The sequence below is a fragment of the Photinus pyralis genome, unplaced genomic scaffold (assembly GCF_008802855.1).
Source record: "Photinus pyralis isolate 1611_PpyrPB1 unplaced genomic scaffold, Ppyr1.3 Ppyr1.4_unclustered_Scaffold4178, whole genome shotgun sequence".
NCBI lineage: Eukaryota > Metazoa > Arthropoda > Insecta > Coleoptera > Lampyridae > Photinus > Photinus pyralis.
In genome coordinates, this window is record NW_022171539.1 from 27,942 (window position 1) to 48,740 (window position 20,799).

The window sequence follows — 20,799 nt, forward strand, 5'->3', positions numbered from 1 at the left end:
TTTGACTCATTTTCACTCCCTTTCCATTATTTCATAAAGAAACACAGAAACAGAAGACTTTTATACAGTGAATTTTTTTTAAATGCGAACATAGGAGTTGCATGCAATGTATTTTCCCTATGTTCGATTTTTAAAAAAAACACATCAATCTATTGAGTAGTTCAAATGAGTAGTAGATACAATTGACAGCTGTCACATTTTTTAAAATACCGCCGTCCAATTTAATTATGAAATCGGTTAGGTTATTGCTTAGAATGACAAGGAGGCCAGTTCGAACATTTGTTGTAATTGTTTTTGTTATTTATTTTCTTATTTTCTTCATTTGTGTATTGAATAAATCAAATTAGTGGAATACCAGGTGCACATGGCCTACAAATAATTGAAGGTTGGTTCACAATGAATTGCGATGTCAGCGCGTACCAGGTGAAGTCAAGTTATCGTAAATTTATCCTAAAGTTGCTATGGCCTCACACGGCTGATTTAAAAAAAATCTTACCGAGTGCTCTTCATCATAAAGACTATCAGTTGCTGTTCATAGTCACACAAGTTGCACGATTTGGGAATGTGAACCGCGCACACCTCATAGATTGATGTGTTTTTTTTAAAATCGAACATAGGGAAATTACATTGCATGCAAACTCCTATGTTCGCATTTAAAAAAAATTCACTGTATAATGTTCTTTTCTGTTCGAGGGGAACGGGAACGTGTTCTGAACACTAAGAGAGTTTGCTAATGTATCATTCTCTTAATATCGAAAGGTGTTCCCAATGATGATGCCAATTTCAGGAACTTGTTTGTAATGGCAGAAGTGGTTTAGGATCAACTTCCAATTCAGGTTTAATGAAGAATAAGAAACGAGGGCGACGGCTTTTAAGATGAAGTTCTGATGATGCTGACATTTCGGGCCGATGGACGAGTTCTGGAAATGAATAATTTAAGCATAAACGACCCAAATCTTAAACTCAAACATACGCGATTATGATGAGAAAAATTGTTGCCCAAAGGGCTATCAAAATTAGTTATTTAGCTGTACTTTAAATTGTATCTGTGCATTTTTAGGATGAGTATGCCATCTGGAGAATGTTTCGAGGGTTTGTAATCGGAACATGTCTTAAATGAGCTACGTCCTAAAAATAAACCAGGGAGATCCTTTAAAATTAAACGGCTCTACACTGTAAGTGCATTTTCAAAAACCATTAAAAACGATGAACTGCGCTCCCCTCCATCTAAATCTAATGGGTTCAATAAATATTATGTCTATCTGTGCTGTTATATACCTACGAGATGTACGCAAAGAGTAAAATTGAATTTGTTCAATTTTCACCTCGATTTTCACTTAACTAAATCTATCTAAAATTCACAAGGAAGAAGGAACGCGTAACGCTATCATCGGTCCACAATAAAGTTTGAGAGGAGCAACTCTTTGGCGGTTTAAACGTCCTTATATAGAGTAGGTACCTATTACTACCATAGGTTTTTCAAAATGGCGCCGTTGGATGTTCGTATAGCAAGATAATTATCAGCGAAGTGTAAGATGATATAAATTACACTAGTGCAGATGTATTATTGAACCCTATTGTGGTTGCAAAAGAGGCTTCATTTATGGAGCAGATTTAATATTTTCGTCGAAGAAAACCTGAAAACCGGTGATTATCACGATGAAATAACCAAGAAAACGTTTTGCGATAGTATGGAGAGCAGCTCTTAAAAAAAGTGAGTAAACGCATTGACCCCCATTCCTTTTGTCCTCGATGTCATATTTAGGAGTATCTAGTTGATGAAACGATTGGTATGTTTATGAAAGTATGGAGACGAATTGAAGTAGGTAAATCATCGCTCTACAATTTATGACGGCGATCGCTGTTCCGGTCTCCAACGAAAATGTATAGCCTTAGTCATTCCCTCATAAACTAGCACAATTTGGATATATTTTTCATAATTATGCGATCACTCTTACACGTTGCATTAAATAGAATTGACCACTTTAACATATTTTTTTTACATACAGGGTGTCCCGCCAGGAAAAGGACAAAATTTTACTACGCGTTTCTTAGATGAATTCGAGTCGAAAATGTCATATGAACATGGGTCATGTTTCATTGGCATGATTTTTTTTAAATTTAATAGTATTAATGAGACATTCTGACCATATCAAGTACTTAGATAGTGTTATTAAGAAACCGTCAACTTATTAAACGGGTAGAATATGGTTACAATGAAGGACACTTTGAGCAATTATTGTAAACATTTATTTTCATAACTAATATTTTTTCGTAGAATAAAATAATTTTTCAACAGTATGGTTCCTATTAATGTTATTAAACGAAAAAAATCATATCTCATAATCATAGAACATTTTCAATTCAAATTCACCTAAGGAACACTAAAGTCCGTCTCACCTTGACTTTGCAGTACAGGGGACATAGGGCAATGCAATCCTTATGGGAGTTTTTAGCGTGGCTATGCCGATTTTAATTTAAATGCTAATTGTCATAATTTTCAACGTGAAATGTCATTTTAAAGGTCTCTACCCACTACAACGTATCATACCATGACCGTAATAGGAACGTGCCAGGCAAAAAATATTGTTTGCATGGAATAGTATTAGACTATGCCCACTAGACCGTTTAGTCACCGACCAGCACCGTAACGTGGGACCGTCGCGTGCCATGCACGGAACGTATAGGCACCGTCAAAATATTCGTTGACGCTCCGTATATGACACCGGTGCGCGCAGGCGCAGAAATGATGAACATACGGAAGTACATATGACATTTTTTTTCGTCATCGACTAGATATAAATAATGCTCAGTATTCTCCCTCGACTTTTCGTTTCGAGCCCTCTTCCTGACGCGTTTGTTTACAAGTATAACTGAGCCAACGGGAACCGTACGGATACGACACGCGGATGCTCCGGTCACTATATAACCGTTACGCACGGGTATGATACGGTGTTGATACGGTCTATTATTATTATTATTATTATTATTATCTTTATTAAAACTATATGGATTTATATACAATATGTTAACAAATGTGTAACATTATATTTACATAATAACAATTTGTTATGCTGATAAAATCATGTCATTAGTCCATACAATGGTTTCGAATTCATTGACTGTACATATTACGTTGTTCACGCACCACCAGTATTTAAAACTTTCGATTGTCCCTTTTCCTATATGCCAAAAGTAATCCTGTATGATTCTGTTTCTGAGTCTGTTGATGAAAGAGGTCTTGAGTTGATACGGTCTAGTGGGCATAGTAGTCCGCATCGTATACTTTCCGTGTCTGATACGTTCCATAGTACGGTCATGATACGGTTACCTTAATGCGTTTGCGCACTGATAATTAACAAGTTGAGGAGATGGCTACAGGGTCGAAGGAGGAAAAGCGAGGTGCGCGTTTTCCGACAGCTGAAGGGATGAAGACGATGGAGATTCATCGCAGAATGCGGCTGCTATGTAAGGTGACAATATTTTCAGATACACTACAGTCAAAATATGGTCGGCGCGGTTCTAGGAAGGATGAGAGTTCTTGTACGACAATGCGCGACTGGGACAATACAACGTGATTTCGGAAGAGTTCATTGTTTGCGTGCATAAGGTTGTAAATCCCAATAGACACATCACAGAGGACGAGATTGCCACCATGGTTAACATGTCGCCGTGCGATTTCCACATTTTGGGACTCATGAAGACGTCACTTGAAAGGCCGCTGTTTCACGTCGGATGCACTACGCAGACGTAGAGGACGAGATCTGCGATCCTGTGGATCGCTTCTCGCCCGAGGAAATTCTGGGAGCAAGGCAATGCAATAACATTCAGCCACATTTAAATCAAACGGTAATGGAAAATTTCATTAAAAGAGTCCATATGTGACAACAGACCGGTGGAGCGACTGACCCGATAAGCTATACCATACATAATCCTATTGTGTATAGTTTATGATGCAATTAAAATTAAAACGGTTGATATTTAAAGTCGTTACCGGCAATTTCGTACTGCCTATATTAGTTAATGGGGTGTATCTATTTTTTCTCGTTCCTATGCTCCTCCGTTCCTTTGTAATTTCAGGAAGTGCTTTCGGAGTACACCTTTACGCCTTCAAACAAGCGTACATACTAAATGTCACATCTCCCCAATCTCGACTGTCAAATGCAAAATCCCGTTTTTTCTCGTTCCTGTTGGAATTTCGGGAAGTGTTTTATTAAATCAGAAGCTTTTGCGGGCGTACGTCCAACAAAGTTTCATTTCAATAGGCTGAATGGTTTAGGATGGCATAAGGGACATACAGACGGACAAACATTCATTTTTATTTATATAGACTCCAAACTATGTAGAAACAGCAGGTCTTGCGGGCCTGTGTGACATCGTACATGAACGACCATCATTAGTCTGGCGAAATGTAGACATGCTAAACAATTTTGTAAAATTAAAAAAATTCTGCATCGTCCGGGAATCGAACCCGGACCGACTTCTGTCGAAAGAGGTCGAGGTGAAGCACACGCCTGGGCACTTAATTTCTGAAAGGGCGGTAAAGTCGCTGTGCATAAGCGCGGTTTTATCAACGACTTCCAGGTGTGATTCGGAATGGCAGACTGTAAACTGGTCGCTACTCCAGTGGGTGAAGGTACGAAGCTTTTAAAGAGGGTAGCCCCGTAGACTTCAAATTCCTGTAGCATGAACTCCTGGGAATAAGTCAGAAGGTTCCTTCTGAAAATCGACTTCACATGCCCGTGCTAGAATACCTACTACTTGAGGTTTTTTTCGGCGAAACCGGGCGACCACATAGTGTGTAGGTCATATTTGAGATTGTACATGTACTTGAATAAATCAAGTGATCAAGTACTTGTAAAGTGTCCAGTAATGAGTAACCTGATTTAGAGCTTATGACAACAAATCGATATATTTCGTTTAGCAACTTATAATTTATATAATAATTTCTGTTGATTCAATACGGAGTAACGCAAAATGTCGCAATTTCACTGTGTTAAAACAGGTAAATAGGATTATTACACCTAAAATACACCTGAAATCTGTCGAGTTGAATTCGGAAATCGGCCCTACCCGCAGTGTTGCCATAATTCTCAGCACGGCTTGTAAATATAGATGGTTGTGAGTGAACAGATCTGCTCGGTTACATTACAGCATAATAAAAAACGTCACGGCACATTAATCGACTCGGAGAAAAGCTATATACTAGTATGTTTTGTTTTGACGTTAACTTTGCACATTGCCATATCGAATGGTCTCGTCCAGACGTTTCAACCGCCCTTTGTGAGTACTCTATTCCGATACTCCGTTTTGGAGTTGTTTGCACTTAAAATGCTGACATCAGTAGATATGCTTCGTCTATACGCGTCTCGCCTTTTCTGAATAGGTACCCTTCTTTGACTCTTTGTTTTAGAGATATTCGTTGCGAGTCACCAATAGATATGTCTCGTACAGATGATTCATTTTTCGTTTGCGAATAGTCTCCTCCGACACCGTTTTCTCTTCCTCTTGCGACACCGCGCTTATTAACCCTCATAATCAGTTGATCACGATATTTTCCTAGCGAAATAAAAAACTTTCATACCAAACTTTTTCTCATAATTTTTATAAGTATGGAGTTATATAATGTTTTTATAAAACACATTTTTTAAATAACTCTCAATCTGGCCCTGTTTTTAGCGCATTTCCACAAAAAAAAAAATGCGCTATTGTGGCCACTTCGTCCGTCCGTCCGTCCGCTCATTTTGCGACGCTACTAGTTCTTTATCTTAAGAGCTATTGTTCTACTTTTTCGCTATTTGGTTCGTTATGGTGTCGAGTCTTGTACCAAGGAAGGAATTTTTTCTGTACCGCTTACAAAAAAAGTTATTGCAAAAAAAACAAAAAACCGTTTTTTTACATGTTCTATAATTTTACACTTTTGTCGTTTATTAACGATCCTAGAGATCGGTTATAATTTTGCATTGCTATCTGTCGTCTGCCTGTTGGTCTGTCCGTCTGTTCCTTTGTCTGTCTGTCCATCTATCTGTCCGTGTGAACGATAACTTTGTTTAGAAATGTTCGATCGCATTTACATCTCCGTTAGTTATGAACTGAATTGCATGAAATTCAATATGGGCATAGCTTTAGCCATATAATACGCAATGCCAAAAGTTGAATCGAATCCATTTATAAACCGAATTGCAAACTTTTTTACTTATAAAAGTATTTGAATGAAATTTGATACATAGGCACTTGGGATAAGGGAAAATCAAACGCCAATTTCAAAATTTGGTTTTGCGCATGCGCAGTGCCAACTTTTTTATTTATGGAAGAATTTAAACGAAATTTGATACATAGGCACTTGGGAATAAAGGAAAATCAAACGCCAATTTCAAAATTTGGTTTTGCGCATGCGCAGTGCCAACTTTTTTATTTATGGAAGAATTTAAACGAAATTTGATACATAGGCACTTGGGATAAAGGAAAATCAAACGCCAATTTCAAAATTTGGTTTTGCGCATGCGCAGTGCCAACTTTTTTATTTATGGAAGAATTTAAACGAAATTTGATACATAGGCACTTGGGATAAAGGAAAATCAAACGCCAATTTCAAAATTTGGTTTTGCGCATGCGCAGTGCCAACTTTTTTATTTATGGAAGAATTTAAACGAAATTTGATACATAGGCACTTGGGATAAAGGAAAATCAAACGCCAATTTCAAAATTTGGTTTTGCGCATGCGCAGTGCCAACTTTTTTATTTATGGAAGAATTTAAACGAAATTTGATACTTAGGCACTTGGGATAAAGGAAAATCAAACGCCAGTTTCAAAATTTGGTTTTGCGCATGCGCAGTGCCAACTTTTTTATTTATGGAAGAATTTAAATGAAATGTGATACATAGGCACTTGGAATAAAGGATCATCGAGCGCCAGTCTCAAAATTTTCTTTTGCGCATGCGCAGTGCCAACTTTTTTATCTATGGCACCATTTAAGTGAAATTTGATACTTAGGCGCTTGGAACAAAGGAAAATCTAACATTAGTTTTAAAATTTAGGTTTGCGCGTGCGCAGTTCCAACTTTCTTATTTAAAAAAGCATTGAAATGAAATTCTTCTCATAAACTGAAATTGAAGTAACACGTCAAAAATGGATTGCCCATGTGCAACGCTATCTTTCATATTTGTGGCCGGAATTTTTACGATTTTAACAGAAGTTGCATCTTATAAATGGGAAATGAATGCAAGTGGAAATGCGCTTTATGTAAATCGTTTACGATTACTTTTTAACTTGTTTAATTTCCCTAAACGCAATTTTTACTTAGCAGACAAAATTACCAAACTTTTGTTAGTTTATCTAATAGTTATATTTGTACTAGTTACCCATACAACTCAAGATAAGACATAACAAGTCAAGTGCAACGCCTTCATGTATCATTTCGTTTTTTATTTATTTATTTATTGTCCCACTCTTGTTATAGGCCCTCAAAACGCTTTCGCCCAATTACACGCTGACCTGCATAATGCTTTTTAGAGTTGTTAAATTGATAACGGCGCCAAATATGAAATTGTAGTACAACCTATCCGAATTTGTAGTAAATTGCAGTCACTTCGGAAAGTACATTTAACTTAAATTGCTTTATTGCACGTTACTGAATATCGATAGCAAATGGCAAATCAATTAATGCAATTAAATGGCGCGGATCGACCACGTAATGATGTGCGGTCGATTTATTTATAATTAAGCAGACATTAAAAAACATATAATACGTTATATGTAAATACCATTCTCTGGAGTCATAAAAAGTTAAGTACTCTTACTCTTTATATGGCAATCGGTGATAGCAAGTCGGGTCACGGTGTAAAATAATATATGTGTGTGGATTCCCTATATTTAGTATACTTATAAGCCTAGGTGTAAGCATATAGTAAACCCAGTTTATGATCGACGCAATGTAAGAGAGACGGAAAAATTCGGGTCAGTGTATCACACTTCCGCTAGTCGAGTTTCACGGAGTTTTCTTATGAAAATGACGGTCGCGCGCATTTATTTCAAATCGCAAACCGAAATACATAAACAATTTCTAGAAGGTACGTGATAGAGGATTATATCTACCTATCTCTAACAGGAAACTCTTTCATTAGCATATATCTTCAACCGTTTTTAGCGCACTTCCACAAAAATTTAAAAAAATGCGCTATTGTGGCCACTTTGTCCGTCCGTCCGTCCGCTCGTTCGTTGAGACGCTACTAGTTCTTTATCTTAAGAGCTATTGTTCTACTTTTTTCGCTATTTGGTTCTTTATGGTGTCGAGGCTTGCACCAAGGAAGGAATTTTTTCTGCGTTGATTGCTAAAATAGTATATTAAGATACAAGTGTATAATCAAGTCTTTAAAGCACGCGCAATGAGTTTAAGGGCACGACGCAAAGCGGAGTGCCTTTAACGTTGCAAGTGCTTTAAAGACCAATTATACACGTGTATCTTATGGTATTTTTTATTATACCTGCAGTATAATTTAAAAATAGGAAATACAATGAAGTCATATTGACGTTATACTCGAATACATGTATAATTAAGTGGGCTGGGTGTTCGTAATTTCACGATTGCCATGGAAATGTCACTTGACGTTTGCTTATAAAAATCATCGTCTTTGTGAATTAAACGATTTCCGTTGAAAAAGATAATACACCGTCCATTAAATCGGTTGTTGTAAAATCTAAACAAACGTTGGTAGGTGTAAAATCCAACTCCAGTAAAGCGTATTATAAAGAATATGAAAAATTGTTTCCATGGATGAATAGGAAGTTACTTACGAATACAGTCTTAAATGCATCGATAATCCTGGCATATATGAAGGAAATGTCAAAGGTATTTAAATCTTCTATATTTTGGTGCATTCATTCAAAAGTTCAAAGCAATACTGCGATTAAAAAGTGGAACAGATTTGGAAGCATACCCTAAATTACGCGCGTTTGTGAAAGCTTCAACCAAAGGATAGGTACAAAAGCCAAAGAAATGTTCTGCATTTACAGAAAGCGACCTAAGAGGATTTTTTATTTCATCCAGATGACAGTTTCAAAAGTCATACTTGAAGTATCGTTACTTAGCAACTTTAAAGCACGTGTGTTTTAAAGGCCCTTTTTCGCACGCATTTGAGTGTTTAAAACGGAGATTGTGATTCAGGTATAATAAAAAAGTTATTGTAAAAAAACCAACAAACCGTTTTTTACATGTTCCATAATTTTACACTTTTGCCGTTTATTAACCACCCTAGAGATCGTTTATAATTTTGTATTGCTGTCTGTCGTCTGTCTGTTGGTCTGTCCGTCTGTTCCTTTGTCTGTCTGTCCATGTATCTGTCCGTGTTAACGATCTTTGTTTAGAAATGTCCGATGTCTTTGACATCTCCGTTAGTTATGAACTGAATTGCATGAAATTCAATATGGGCATAGCTTCAGTCATATAATACAAATACGCAATGCCAAAAGTTGAATCGAATGGATTCAAAACTCACAGGTGCCCTTTTTGCATCTCGACCATTTATAAACCGTATTGCAAACTTTTTTATTTAGTAAGTATTTAAACGAAATTTGATACATAGGTGCTTGTTTTTTATTATAAACTTTAAATATGTATATATTTATTTTCTTCTATGCACGGATTTACAGGAATTCTGTGGCACGGCGTCTATAATCCGCAGGTGCTTCTCACCCATTCATCTTGAAGCGCTGCAGAGTGGCGCGGCGGAGTAGCAGAGTACGCAATTGTGTGGCGCGTCTTTGCGGCGCTACTGTGTCGCGGACACAACTGCTAGTCCCTCAGCAGCGCAACCAAGTGGTGTGTGAAGTGGTTCGACGGGTGCAGTCAGGTAACACCCGCGAAACTGAAATAAAATGACTTCCAGTGCATTGAGATGGTCTCCCTAGACGCCATTTTTTAAAAGAACGGCGACCTCACTTGGTACGTGCGCTTTCCATGCGGCGTGAGAAGGGGCTTTTAAACTCTGATTTGCGCTGTTCGTACATCATTCGTAAACGTTGTAAAAGTGACACGAGAGACTTTTTTGGTGCAGATGATAGACCATATATAATGTTGCCGAACATAAACTTCGCGGTGGCATGTGTCCATCTTAAATCGTTTACGTATTGTAAGCATTCAAGAGCATTTCGGATATTAACACGGAAACAAATTCATTTCTCTATCATCTTTTATAAATGGTTTTCTATCTATACATTTCGGTTTACTCTGCGTTTTGAAACAAATGCGCTTGATCTTGATTTTTGTAAGATAACTCCATTAGACTATAAACTAGCGGAAGTCTTCTGTACCCACTGCACCCAATGTAAATTTCCATAAGAGCGCCCGCCATAAAAACTCAAGTTGCTTTTCAGAAAAAAAAATTTTTTAAGAACTATTTTATAAATTTAGCCCTTTATCTACAAAATGTTCGGACTATTTTTTTAAAAAAAGTTTATAGCAACTGAATAGGGACTGATTGTTTAAAGATTAGATGTTTTGCACCGATTATTGCGCTAATCTGTTTTATTTTTTTACTCTCGATCAAGACGATTTATGGAAAAAGTAAACCGACAGTTTTCTAGATAAGTTACTTCTAAACAATCTCTCAAAAAATCAAATCATATTTGTTGTAAATAAAGTCTGTATCTTGGCGGGCGGTAAATTAACAATTTGAGTGTAGTAAGTGGCGCCGCTGCACAGTGTCGGGGGGAACTAACTAAGGACCAAGACAGGAGTTGACAAAGCAAGAATACCATCTTGTCTCTTGCAACTATAATGATTTATTATAATGTAAAAAAGTTGCGGTTAGGTAAAGAAGACTCACTCAGGCTAGGTTTTCCGTCTCTTTCTTACATTGCATCATAGCGGGTACCTCTTTTCAAATGCATCTTTATGCGCATGATCGTTTAATGAATTGATGGATTAGAATTTACTTCCATGTTATACGCTATCTATCCATTATTAAGGGTCCTCAGATCCTTTATAGTTTTGTATTGTCGTTCGTCCGTGTGCGCTCTAACTCTTTTTAAAAGTGGCCGATTGTGTTGGAATTTGGTGTACGAGTAGTTTGGACGGGCGCTATTGATTTTCAGGAAAATGGCTCAATAGGAACAAAAGTTATAGGACTTCGAATGAATCTGGAACAGGAAAAACTGCGGTACACAACATATTTTATTCCCTATGACTCTTAGATGTGTAACAATTCATTATTAACCCTTCTCTGTGGTCTAGGTCAAAAGTTTTAATGTACCTAAAATTATTCCTTTCACGTGAATTTGGAGTTGTAAAAGCTTTCAAACGCATATGGATGCCGAAAGAGTACATCATATGCACATTTGATAACCGTGTGTGTTTGATTCAAAGATATTAAATCGAGGGGTATTTCACCGATGAATATTTGTACACCAAAATTCCCCTTTTCCGTTAATTCCTTTCAATTCCCTCTAATTCCTTTTAAATTCTCTATAATTCCTATTCATTTCCTTAATTCCCTTTCAATTCCCTTCAATTCCCTCTGATTTTCCATAATTCCCTTCAATGCCTCTCAATTCCCTCCAATTCCCATTCGTGTTTTGTGCTTTATTTTCCCCAAAAATTTTCCCTAAACACGAGCTGATAGTGAACCATTTCAAATGCGAATATCTCCGAAACGAATCAATAGAATTTAAAAAGCAAAGCAGATTAGTAATCACGATTAAATTGGCTTTCAAATAATGTGCCATTTGCCATAGGATTCCATTTAAAATTTTAGGGGTTAAGCTCCCTACGTAGAGGGGTGAAGATTTGGGTTCGTGATTTGTATCCCAAAAGTTGTCCCCCTCGAATACAAAATTGCGGTGTTCGAGGATTTTTCGAAATTTCTAAATTTAATACCCTAAAAGCCCTCTGTATACTTCTCGTTGGGCCACTCTGTATATCTTCAACGGTAGAATCATCCAATATTACTTCGTTTTCATATTCTCTTTCACTAGTAATTTTCGCAACTTTCCTTTTTTCTTTGAGGAGCATTTTTCAGTCGACGTGCTTCTTTTATTTGAGTAAAGCCTTTTTAGTCTATCGTTGCTAATCTTTCCATTATTTTCGTCAAGAAGCCAACAAAAAACGATTTCTTTATGACTATTACATTTTGATTTGGTAAAACAACCTGTAGATAAGCCCCGTCGCATGATAAGTCAACATTTCGAGAGGAGTAATCCTTTAAGTCTATCTCTCTTTCAACATGATTTTTATCGTTTGCTCTCGCGTTTGCTTCATTCTCTAACAGAAAATCCCAATCCATAAAATTTTTGAATTGTTCTTCTCGATTGGTTACTGGCAGTTGTTCTTCGCATTCTTCCTGATCATGCTTTTCAATAGAATCTACATCTTGATCTACCCTGTCAGTACAAATGTTGAGATTTGTTTATTTATTTATTTATTATCCCTCTCTTGTTCTGGGCCATCAACAGACTTGCGCCCAATTACAGAGTGACCCGCATAATGAATGGTTTTAGAGGCGCCTCTGCAGAAGGTCTTAAGTTGGTGTATACTACTCCGGTATTTACCTTACGAATTAGGAAAACTGCAGGAAAACCTAATTCGGAGTAGCCGGTAGAATGCTCGAAACTGGTCTAAGTGACGCGTTCGCGTGAAATACATTATACATAAAGTTAAAGTAAAGCCTATATTAATTTATACTGAGTTTTTCACAGTGCTGGAACTTCGAAAGTGCAATTTATTTTATTAAATAAACATTCAAGGGTAAGTAGGAAGTACGAAAGGGGAAGCACAAATTACCTACTTTTAACACGAATATTAGTAAAAGAAAAAGATTGAATCTTACAATATTCATTAACTGTCACGGTCACCTGATCTGTTGGGTTATTTTTAGTTTAACTTTAAATGTTGTTTTAGTGTCGGCAGTATGAAAAGGTCATATGAATCTGGATCTGCCAAACGAAAAAAGCAAAAAGAACGCATTGTGGAACAGGAGGCTCTTAGAAATTCAATGGCGTCATTTTTATCTAACTCCTCTGCTATGACGAGAAATCTCGACCCACCATCTAGTACAAGTATATGTATTCCTGTTCCGCAAAGGCAAAGGCAAAGTACTTCAGAATGTGGAAACCGAAACACTAAAGATGAAGACGACGACGACATTATCGCGAATACCTTGCATCAAGAAACTTCAAATTCACGTCATCATGAGGATACGGGCGATACGGATACGGGGATAATTGTGAACGACTTGAAGCTTGACGATACTAGCCTCCAGTTAGGGGATATTGCGAAGTGGCCAACAGACATTTCAGAAAAACTTATTGGTGAAATCTTGGATAGTGTTCCTAAAAATTTTGGAAAAATTGAAAATTTAAAATCATCCTACGTCGATAAGGAAAAAGTATATACCAGAACTTTTCAAGAGTCAAACTTTTACACCATCAAATCAAATGGGATTAAGGAAAAACGTGAGTGGTTGATATTTTCAGACACTAGTAAATCGGTGTATTGTTTTGTTTGCAAACTTTTTTCACGTTCACGTGTTTCTTCCAAAATGATCGTAGGGTGCAATGACTGGAAAAATATTTGTAGAATATTAACTGATCACGAACGTTCCCAGGAGCACGTTAAATCTATGTGTTGTTACAATAAACGACGTTTATCGTCAGGCCGAATTGATGCTGAGCTGTGTAAACAGTTGAAGTCTGAAGAAAATTATTGGCGAGAAGTTTTAAAAAGAGTCGTTGCTACAGTTAAACTGTTGGGTTCGCTTGGATTGGCATTTCGGGGCACTAATGACACCGTAGGGTCCCAAAATAAAGGCAACTTTTTGACATGTTTGGAATATTTGAGTCAGTTTGATAATTTTTTAAAATCGCATTTAGAAAAATACGGAAATTGCGGTAAAGGGAGTGTTAATTATCTATCCCATAGTATCTGTGACGAATTTATTAATTTAATGGCTAAAAAAACATTAGACGTAATCTTGGATGACATTAGAAACGCGATGTATTTCTCACTTAGCGTAGATTCTACACCTGATATATCTCACGTAGATCAATTGGTTTTAATCATCAGATATTTAAACCAACACGGCGAGATAAAAGAAAGATTTTTGGGATTCATACCCATAGAAGCACATAACGCAGAACATTTGGAAAATGTAATTTTAGGTGCTTTTAAAGAGTTTTCACTAGATATTACCAAATGTAGGGGGCAAAGTTATGATAATGCGGCAAACATGTCAGGGGTGTACTCTGGCTTGCAGTCCCGAATTAAAAAACATAGCCCCACTGCATTTTATGTTCCTTGTACAAGCCATTCGTTAAATTTAGTGGGAAATAACGCAGCAGAATCTTGTTTTGATGCTGTGAATTTTTTTTCTTTTTGTCAAAATCTATTTACTTTTTTTTCGGCGTCAACTCGCCGATGGAATGTATTAAAGAACATTCTCCCAAAAGATGGTGTAACCCTAAAAAAAGTGTGCGATACAAGATGGTCAGCTAGGGCCGATGCTATATTGGCTCTTAAAAAGGGCTACAAAGAAATACAGCAAGCTTTAATGAAAATGTATCAGTCTGAAGACGAAAAGCCTGTAGCGCGCACTGAAATAAAAGGGTTAATCAAACATTTTGAAAAATATGAAACGGCCTTATTAACAACTTTATGGTATAAAATATTAGTGAGGTTAAATTATACAAGTAAAGCACTCCAAGATCCAAAAATTAATTTGTTAAATGGCGAAAACTTATTAAAATCTTTAAAGCAGTTTATAATAGATGTTCGGGATAATTTCATACAAATTGAAGATGAAGCTAAGGTGTTGACTGACTCATGTGTGTTTAATGACGAAAGAGTCCGTCAAAAAACAAGAAAATTGCAAAGTGACGAGACATCAACTAATGAAGTATTTTTGAGAGGTCGCAAAAAGTTTATTACACAAACGGTTTATGTTATTTGTGACAATATAATTAGTGAACTAGACAGAAGGAGCCAAGTTTATACCGATATTTTAAAAAATTTTAAAATATTTTTTGATACTAACTTGACAGATATAGAAGTTAATCTTTCTATTAGTAAAATAAAAGAGGTATATAAAGATGATATTAATGTCGATTACTTTCAAGAGGAAATGTTACATTTTTTAAATTATGCGAAAGAAGAAAATATTACGGATCCGTTTGCTATGTACAAGCATATTAACGATGGTCTAAGATCCACGTTTCCAAACGTAGAAACAATTTTAAAAATATTTTTGACATTGCCGGTTAGTAATGCTTCTGGAGAGCGTGCCTTTTCAGTTTTGAAAAGGATCAAAAATTATTTAAGGAATAGTTTGCTACAAGATAAAACTACTAATCTTTCAATGCTTTTTATCGAATCGGATGTGGTAAGCAGCATACCTTTCGATGACATTATTGATATCTTTTCAAAACAAAAAACCAGAAAAAAGAATTTTTAATGTGTTCTTTTTCTTTTTTCTAGTAGGATTTCTATATTTTTAAGAATCTGCGTGATACACATCGGTTACTGTATCATGTATGTTTTGTTTGTTAGAAACTTGTTTAAAAATAAAAACAGTTAATAAGAGTTTAAATAGTTGTTTTGCATTTTCCCTTAGGTAATCGATTGATTAAATTCGAGATTAAATTTATGGACCAAAACGCTAAATCAAGGGCCTCAATCAACGTCTAGCGCCTAGGGCCTCATGTTGGGTGGAACCGGCCCTGTCTAAGGTAATTTCTATCTCCGCCACAGATGAAAAATTCACCTCAACCCAGGTTCGAACACCCTACCTCCGGATTTATAGCCCAACGCTCTACCACTGAGCCATAAAGCCGGTTGATCTAAACTAAATGATTCGCTACATCTTTATCCATATTTATTCCTATTGCGTGAATATCACTGTAGGCACAATTTAAACCTTCTTCCATGATCATTTTCAGATTAATTGATTTTAATTCTTTAGTATATAAGTTTTTTAAATATACTGGAATATTTGTTTTTGTTTCCTTTTCTATCCATTCAATCCAGGCCCAGCCATCTGGACCGATATGTCTAAATGAACCGTGGATAGTCATGGGGAAACTCGTAGAAGCTCTCAGTAAACGCCGCTTTCACAATTTCATCATTTAACCACAATTAACTCACCTTTGTAGTATCCGAGAGTACACACTGTAATTTATAATTCTATTTACAAGAAGCACATTTCAACACTGTCCATACTGTTAGCACTAACGCTACATTATAGTTTCGACCGTTAAACAGCTGATTGATACTGGGCATGCGCGGCACATGATCACGATCCTCAATTCCATTCAATGCCCCCTCAATTCCTTTTTAATTCATCTAATGCCTTTCAATTCCCTTCAATTCCCCTCATTCCCCTTAATTCCTCTCAATTCCCACAATTCCTTCTGCAATTCCCTGTAATTCCCCGCACGTGTACACCAAAATTCCCCAGTGAAATACCCCTCGTATTAAATTCTTTTTTTGGGGCCACATGTGTTTTGATCAAAAACATGTCAAAATCGTATTCTTGCACCTAGATCGTTGGAAAAAAGACATTATCACAATGACCAAGACATGAATTTGATGCATTTTTGTTGACTATATGTATCGAGATATGTATTTTGCAAGGTTAAAAAAGTGATGGCAATACTGAGGATCCTTCGATATTTCGTCGTATCGGTTTATTAAATAACATTACTCGCAAAATTATAAATATATACCACTTTTACGGAACGTATAATACTGACATGCGTCCTTTTGACTACAAATTCAAAGGAAGCAATTGTTTATAAGGTAATAGCCTAACATCTGGCTAAGAAAAATGTTGGTTATCGTTACATGGTTGATTTTTTTGTAAAGTATCCTGATACATAGCTAAGTAGAAATCGCGTCCTGTCTGCTAGTGAGTTCCCCTGTCTTAAGGCTGGAAGAGGCAGGCAAATATGTTAAATTTTAATAAAACTTCCGACTTTCCGACCATATGTACTTCTGGCGTCTTTAGTTAGAACCCGACGCAAACAGTGTATGATACTATTTTGTCCAACTCATCAAGACATTTTTTTTGTATTTAACATTTTTCACTATGCGGCTTACTTTTCCAGAAAACTACAAATTTAAAAAAAATTATAACGCAAATACGAGTTATTTAACTTTTCAATTTAAAACTTCTGAAACACAAAGACACAAAAATCTGTGATTTATTTTTTTTAGAGTTTTTTATGCCACATTAGTCAATGTATATCTACGAAAAAAATTACAAACATTTTCTTTAAGCGGTTATGGCCCTTTAAACTTTTAACACCCTCAAAAACCCTGAAGATGGTAACGGAGCGAAACCAAAATAGGACGTTTGCGATTCCCTATGCCAACCTATATACGTTCCAAATTTCAACAAAATCGGTTTAGGCGTTTATGAGTTATCGTGTTCACAAGAAACAACCACATGCATACAGTTTAAAAGGACCATATCAAAAAAATGTTTGAAATCATTTTTACATACACTGGCGAGTGTGGCAAAAAAATTCTACAAGTTCTATAGTTCGTTGGTCTCTTTGAATGTGTTTCAAGTCTGCAGGGTAGTTATTTCGCGTTCGTTGGTGTTATTGTTATCATCAGAAAACAGTGAAATGGTCACTACTGGCTCAGTGCAATGGAGACATGATTAGACTACTAAAGCGGAGGTAAAGGAACGACGAAAAAGAGGATTAAAATACACGCAACTTGTTTCCAATTATTTCTGATATGAAATTAACAATTAAACTAATGGAAACGTTTGATTGTATTCATATTTACCAAATGGACGACAAAAGCTTCATAATTAAACGGATCAATTCTCACACGCTAATACTTTTTTTTTGTTGCTTTAAAACTAATTTATAAAATCTAGTAGCGGACCTATGTATAATAAGTTTCTTACGTTCTTCACCGGAGCTTTATTAGGTACACCCCGAGTTTACTGGCTTTTGACCTATAAAAGAAACTAATAAAAGCGCTGCCTTTAAGCAGTCTACTGTAAAATATTTTATGAAGAATTTCAAATTTATGATATTGATTCTTTTTTTCTTCATTCAATAGGTGTCGATGGCCTTTCCCCAATAATTATTCCATGAGGAATTGTTTGGTAAAACCTACTTTAATATACGAAGCGAAACAAAATTGTCGGCCTTACTTGAAATAATTCGCGATATTATGTATCCAGCAATAGTAGTCGCCGTGAACTGTATATAGATATTAAAACTAAGTAGGTACATACCATATAATCTCGACGTTTTCCCTGAGGTGTACAAAACTTCAACATTTTTGACCGAATTTTTTCACTTTCACTTTGATCCACGGTACACTGTCCGCTGTCGTCTATGCGCGAGGTTTTACATAAAATAGTCTTGTCCGGACTTCCTTACAGTTTACGTGTATAAAATATAATTCCCGAAGCCTTCGAAGACGCGCCAAGTAGCGACCCTATACACTGTTATTTACACGTTCATTAGTATTCTCAAAGCCTTAACTATCTACCTCTGGTAAAGGGTGTTTACGTATTCTAATCAACTAGTCACTTCTCTGGTAGTGGTGGACTCCTCAAGTTATATGAACTTGCTTAATTTACTTTGAAATAAAGACGTCATTTCGTTGTATATTCGTGTCTGCATAGCGACTTTTGTTATGGGGTGCGAACGTTTAAAATGTTCTGTAATTAGGGAAAAATTGAATTTTAAACAACAAATGTAATCAAACCGCATAGCTTGAAACAATTACGAAAACGAGAGCGAACCACATTGTAGTGTAAAATACGTGTTGATAACGTAATTTCGGTCGGAATATTGGAAATGGTCGTCGAAACATCCTGTATATAGCGTAATTCAAATTATATCACAAGACCTGGGAATTTTTTAACTCCAAATGACATAGCATGGAAAAATTTGTTGTATTTCTATTTTTAATGTTCGTTTCTTATTGTAAATTTAGTCGGTAATTGTTTAATTCATTCAATTCTATTTCTTGTAGTACTTAGTTTGCATGATATATTTGAAACAGCCGCTAAAGAGACTTTCATGTCCGAGCTAGTACCACATGGACGCGGATCCTGGCTATGGCTAATGGCTAATGGCGGTGACAGCTGGGCGCCATGAAAACTGAGCGCGGAGGAACTTGACGAAGGGAAAACTGGAAGCGTGTGATACCTGACACTAACATCAACATCTCATTAACTTTCTTCGAAACTTTTATATTGTCGGGGTCTAGTGCAAGTGGAAATGGTAGGCCAAAAGCGTCGAAGGAAAATCTACCCAACATTTTATAGAGATAAATATATCAGATTTGCAGTGAGGAAAGATTTTCTCCAAATTTGCACCTGGACGCCCATTACACATTTTTATTATTGGGCAACAACCTTAGTACTCGTAATTTGTAGGTGAGATCAAATACGAACATCTCGAGAACGGAACGTCACTACAAGTCAGGATAAGATTTATCCATAGATGGGGTAGAAACTTCAAATTTCCGCAACAAAGTCTGAAGAATTTTATAATGTAAACCTAGGTAAAAGTTATCGGTGATCATTTTCAAATGCAGATCTAACTAATTTTGAGAATCTGTTAAAAAGTATTTTTTTATTATGGAAATGTGCTTTTTTACATCGTTTGTGAGCATTTACTTTTTTGTGTTATTAGTAGCGTAACGACACTGATTATGCTCGTGGTATTAAAAGTTTCTCAAGAAAAATGACAAAGGGTCCCAACTACCGCAAGTCGTTATCCTTAAAAACAGCTGAGATACACTGCAGTCTCAAGTTACGTGTTGTTTTTCTAATCCTTGAACGGCTTTTGAAACATATATACTAATTTCTAATTGCCTTCTGCCTCATTTATGTACCAGTGGATAAATTACCAGTTCATATGGCTTGTTATGTGCTTTGTGAATTTCACTTCAAAACTAAATCAACCACGGAACTATAATTACCGGCAACAACTACGAAACTAACACCATTACGAGCATCAAATATAACAGGAACAACAGAACCAGAATGGGCTCTTTTAAAAATGTGTGAAATTGGTGCACAATCGAGCACTACTTAATTAGAGTGAATGGAGAAAATACCTAAGAAGCAAGGATTGTAATGATTAAATTATTTCTCCACAAAATCGCTGTTACAAAAAAATAAAACTAAACCATTTCCATAAAAATTCGCCTACACAAGATGCTTTACAGAAGAGTAGTTTCAGTCAGGGATGCATTTAAGAATGCAAACATTGTGCACTTACAAGAATCTAACACGCGAAAGCAGCCGTGCGTACTAAGTACAGAATAAGGCGTTTGAGCATGAACGTGCAAAGTAAATAAAATTACTGAAAGTTAGGTAAACACTACAATTGGCTACACTTCTAATCATCGCGAAGCACTAATCATTTCACGGTAAACCTCGCTAGATCTAACGGTAACCTATAACTAAACCGTACTTACACCATAAATGTACACACGCATTAACATTTCATTTGATATACAAAACAAGCACGAAATGTATGTGCAGAACTTAGAAATTTGATACCACACGCCATATTACGCCCCATGGATTTCAATTTCACAATGTTCCGACTACATAATATTATCTTTGAATAAATTTTATATTCAAAGATATTATTGAAGAATATAGTTTGTGTAAATTCTATTTTGCCAACATAAAGCGAATCATGCTAACCGGGACGAGTGACGTCGATGTAAAATACTCAACACTCAAGTTCCAAACGCAAAAGCAATTTTATCTTTCATGGCATTCTGATTAAAGGTCTCAATAAAAGTAACTGTTTCTACCAAC

The 20,799-nt window shown here is 36.2% G+C and overlaps 2 protein-coding genes across 2 annotated transcripts in view; one reads left to right on the forward strand and one right to left on the reverse strand.

The window, feature by feature from the left end:
* Nucleotides 1-20,397, reverse strand: part of LOC116182210 — a 31,609-nt gene extending 11,212 nt beyond the window's left edge. Inside the window, exons 1-2 of the mRNA XM_031502735.1 lie at nt 20,249-20,397; nt 18,244-18,456 (exon numbers count right to left, since the gene is read on the reverse strand). Coding sequence (XP_031358595.1) covers nt 18,244-18,288 — 45 coding nt within the window. The 5' untranslated portion in view covers nt 18,289-18,456; nt 20,249-20,397. The remainder of the gene's footprint in view (nt 1-18,243; nt 18,457-20,248) is intronic.
* Nucleotides 12,651-15,688, forward strand: LOC116182209 (zinc finger MYM-type protein 1-like). Its single transcript, XM_031502733.1, has 2 exons — nt 12,651-12,740; nt 12,894-15,688. The coding sequence occupies exon 2, from the start codon at nt 12,904-12,906 to the stop codon at nt 15,439-15,441; it is 2,538 nt and encodes an 845-aa protein (XP_031358593.1). The 5' UTR covers nt 12,651-12,740; nt 12,894-12,903; the 3' UTR covers nt 15,442-15,688.
* Nucleotides 20,398-20,799: the final 402 nt, after the last annotated feature.

Excerpts from the sequence above, each read along its gene's own strand:
- LOC116182209 (XM_031502733.1), top strand. The coding sequence starts at position 12,904 with ATGAAAAGGTCATATGAATCTGGATCTGCCAAACGAAAAAAGCAAAAA.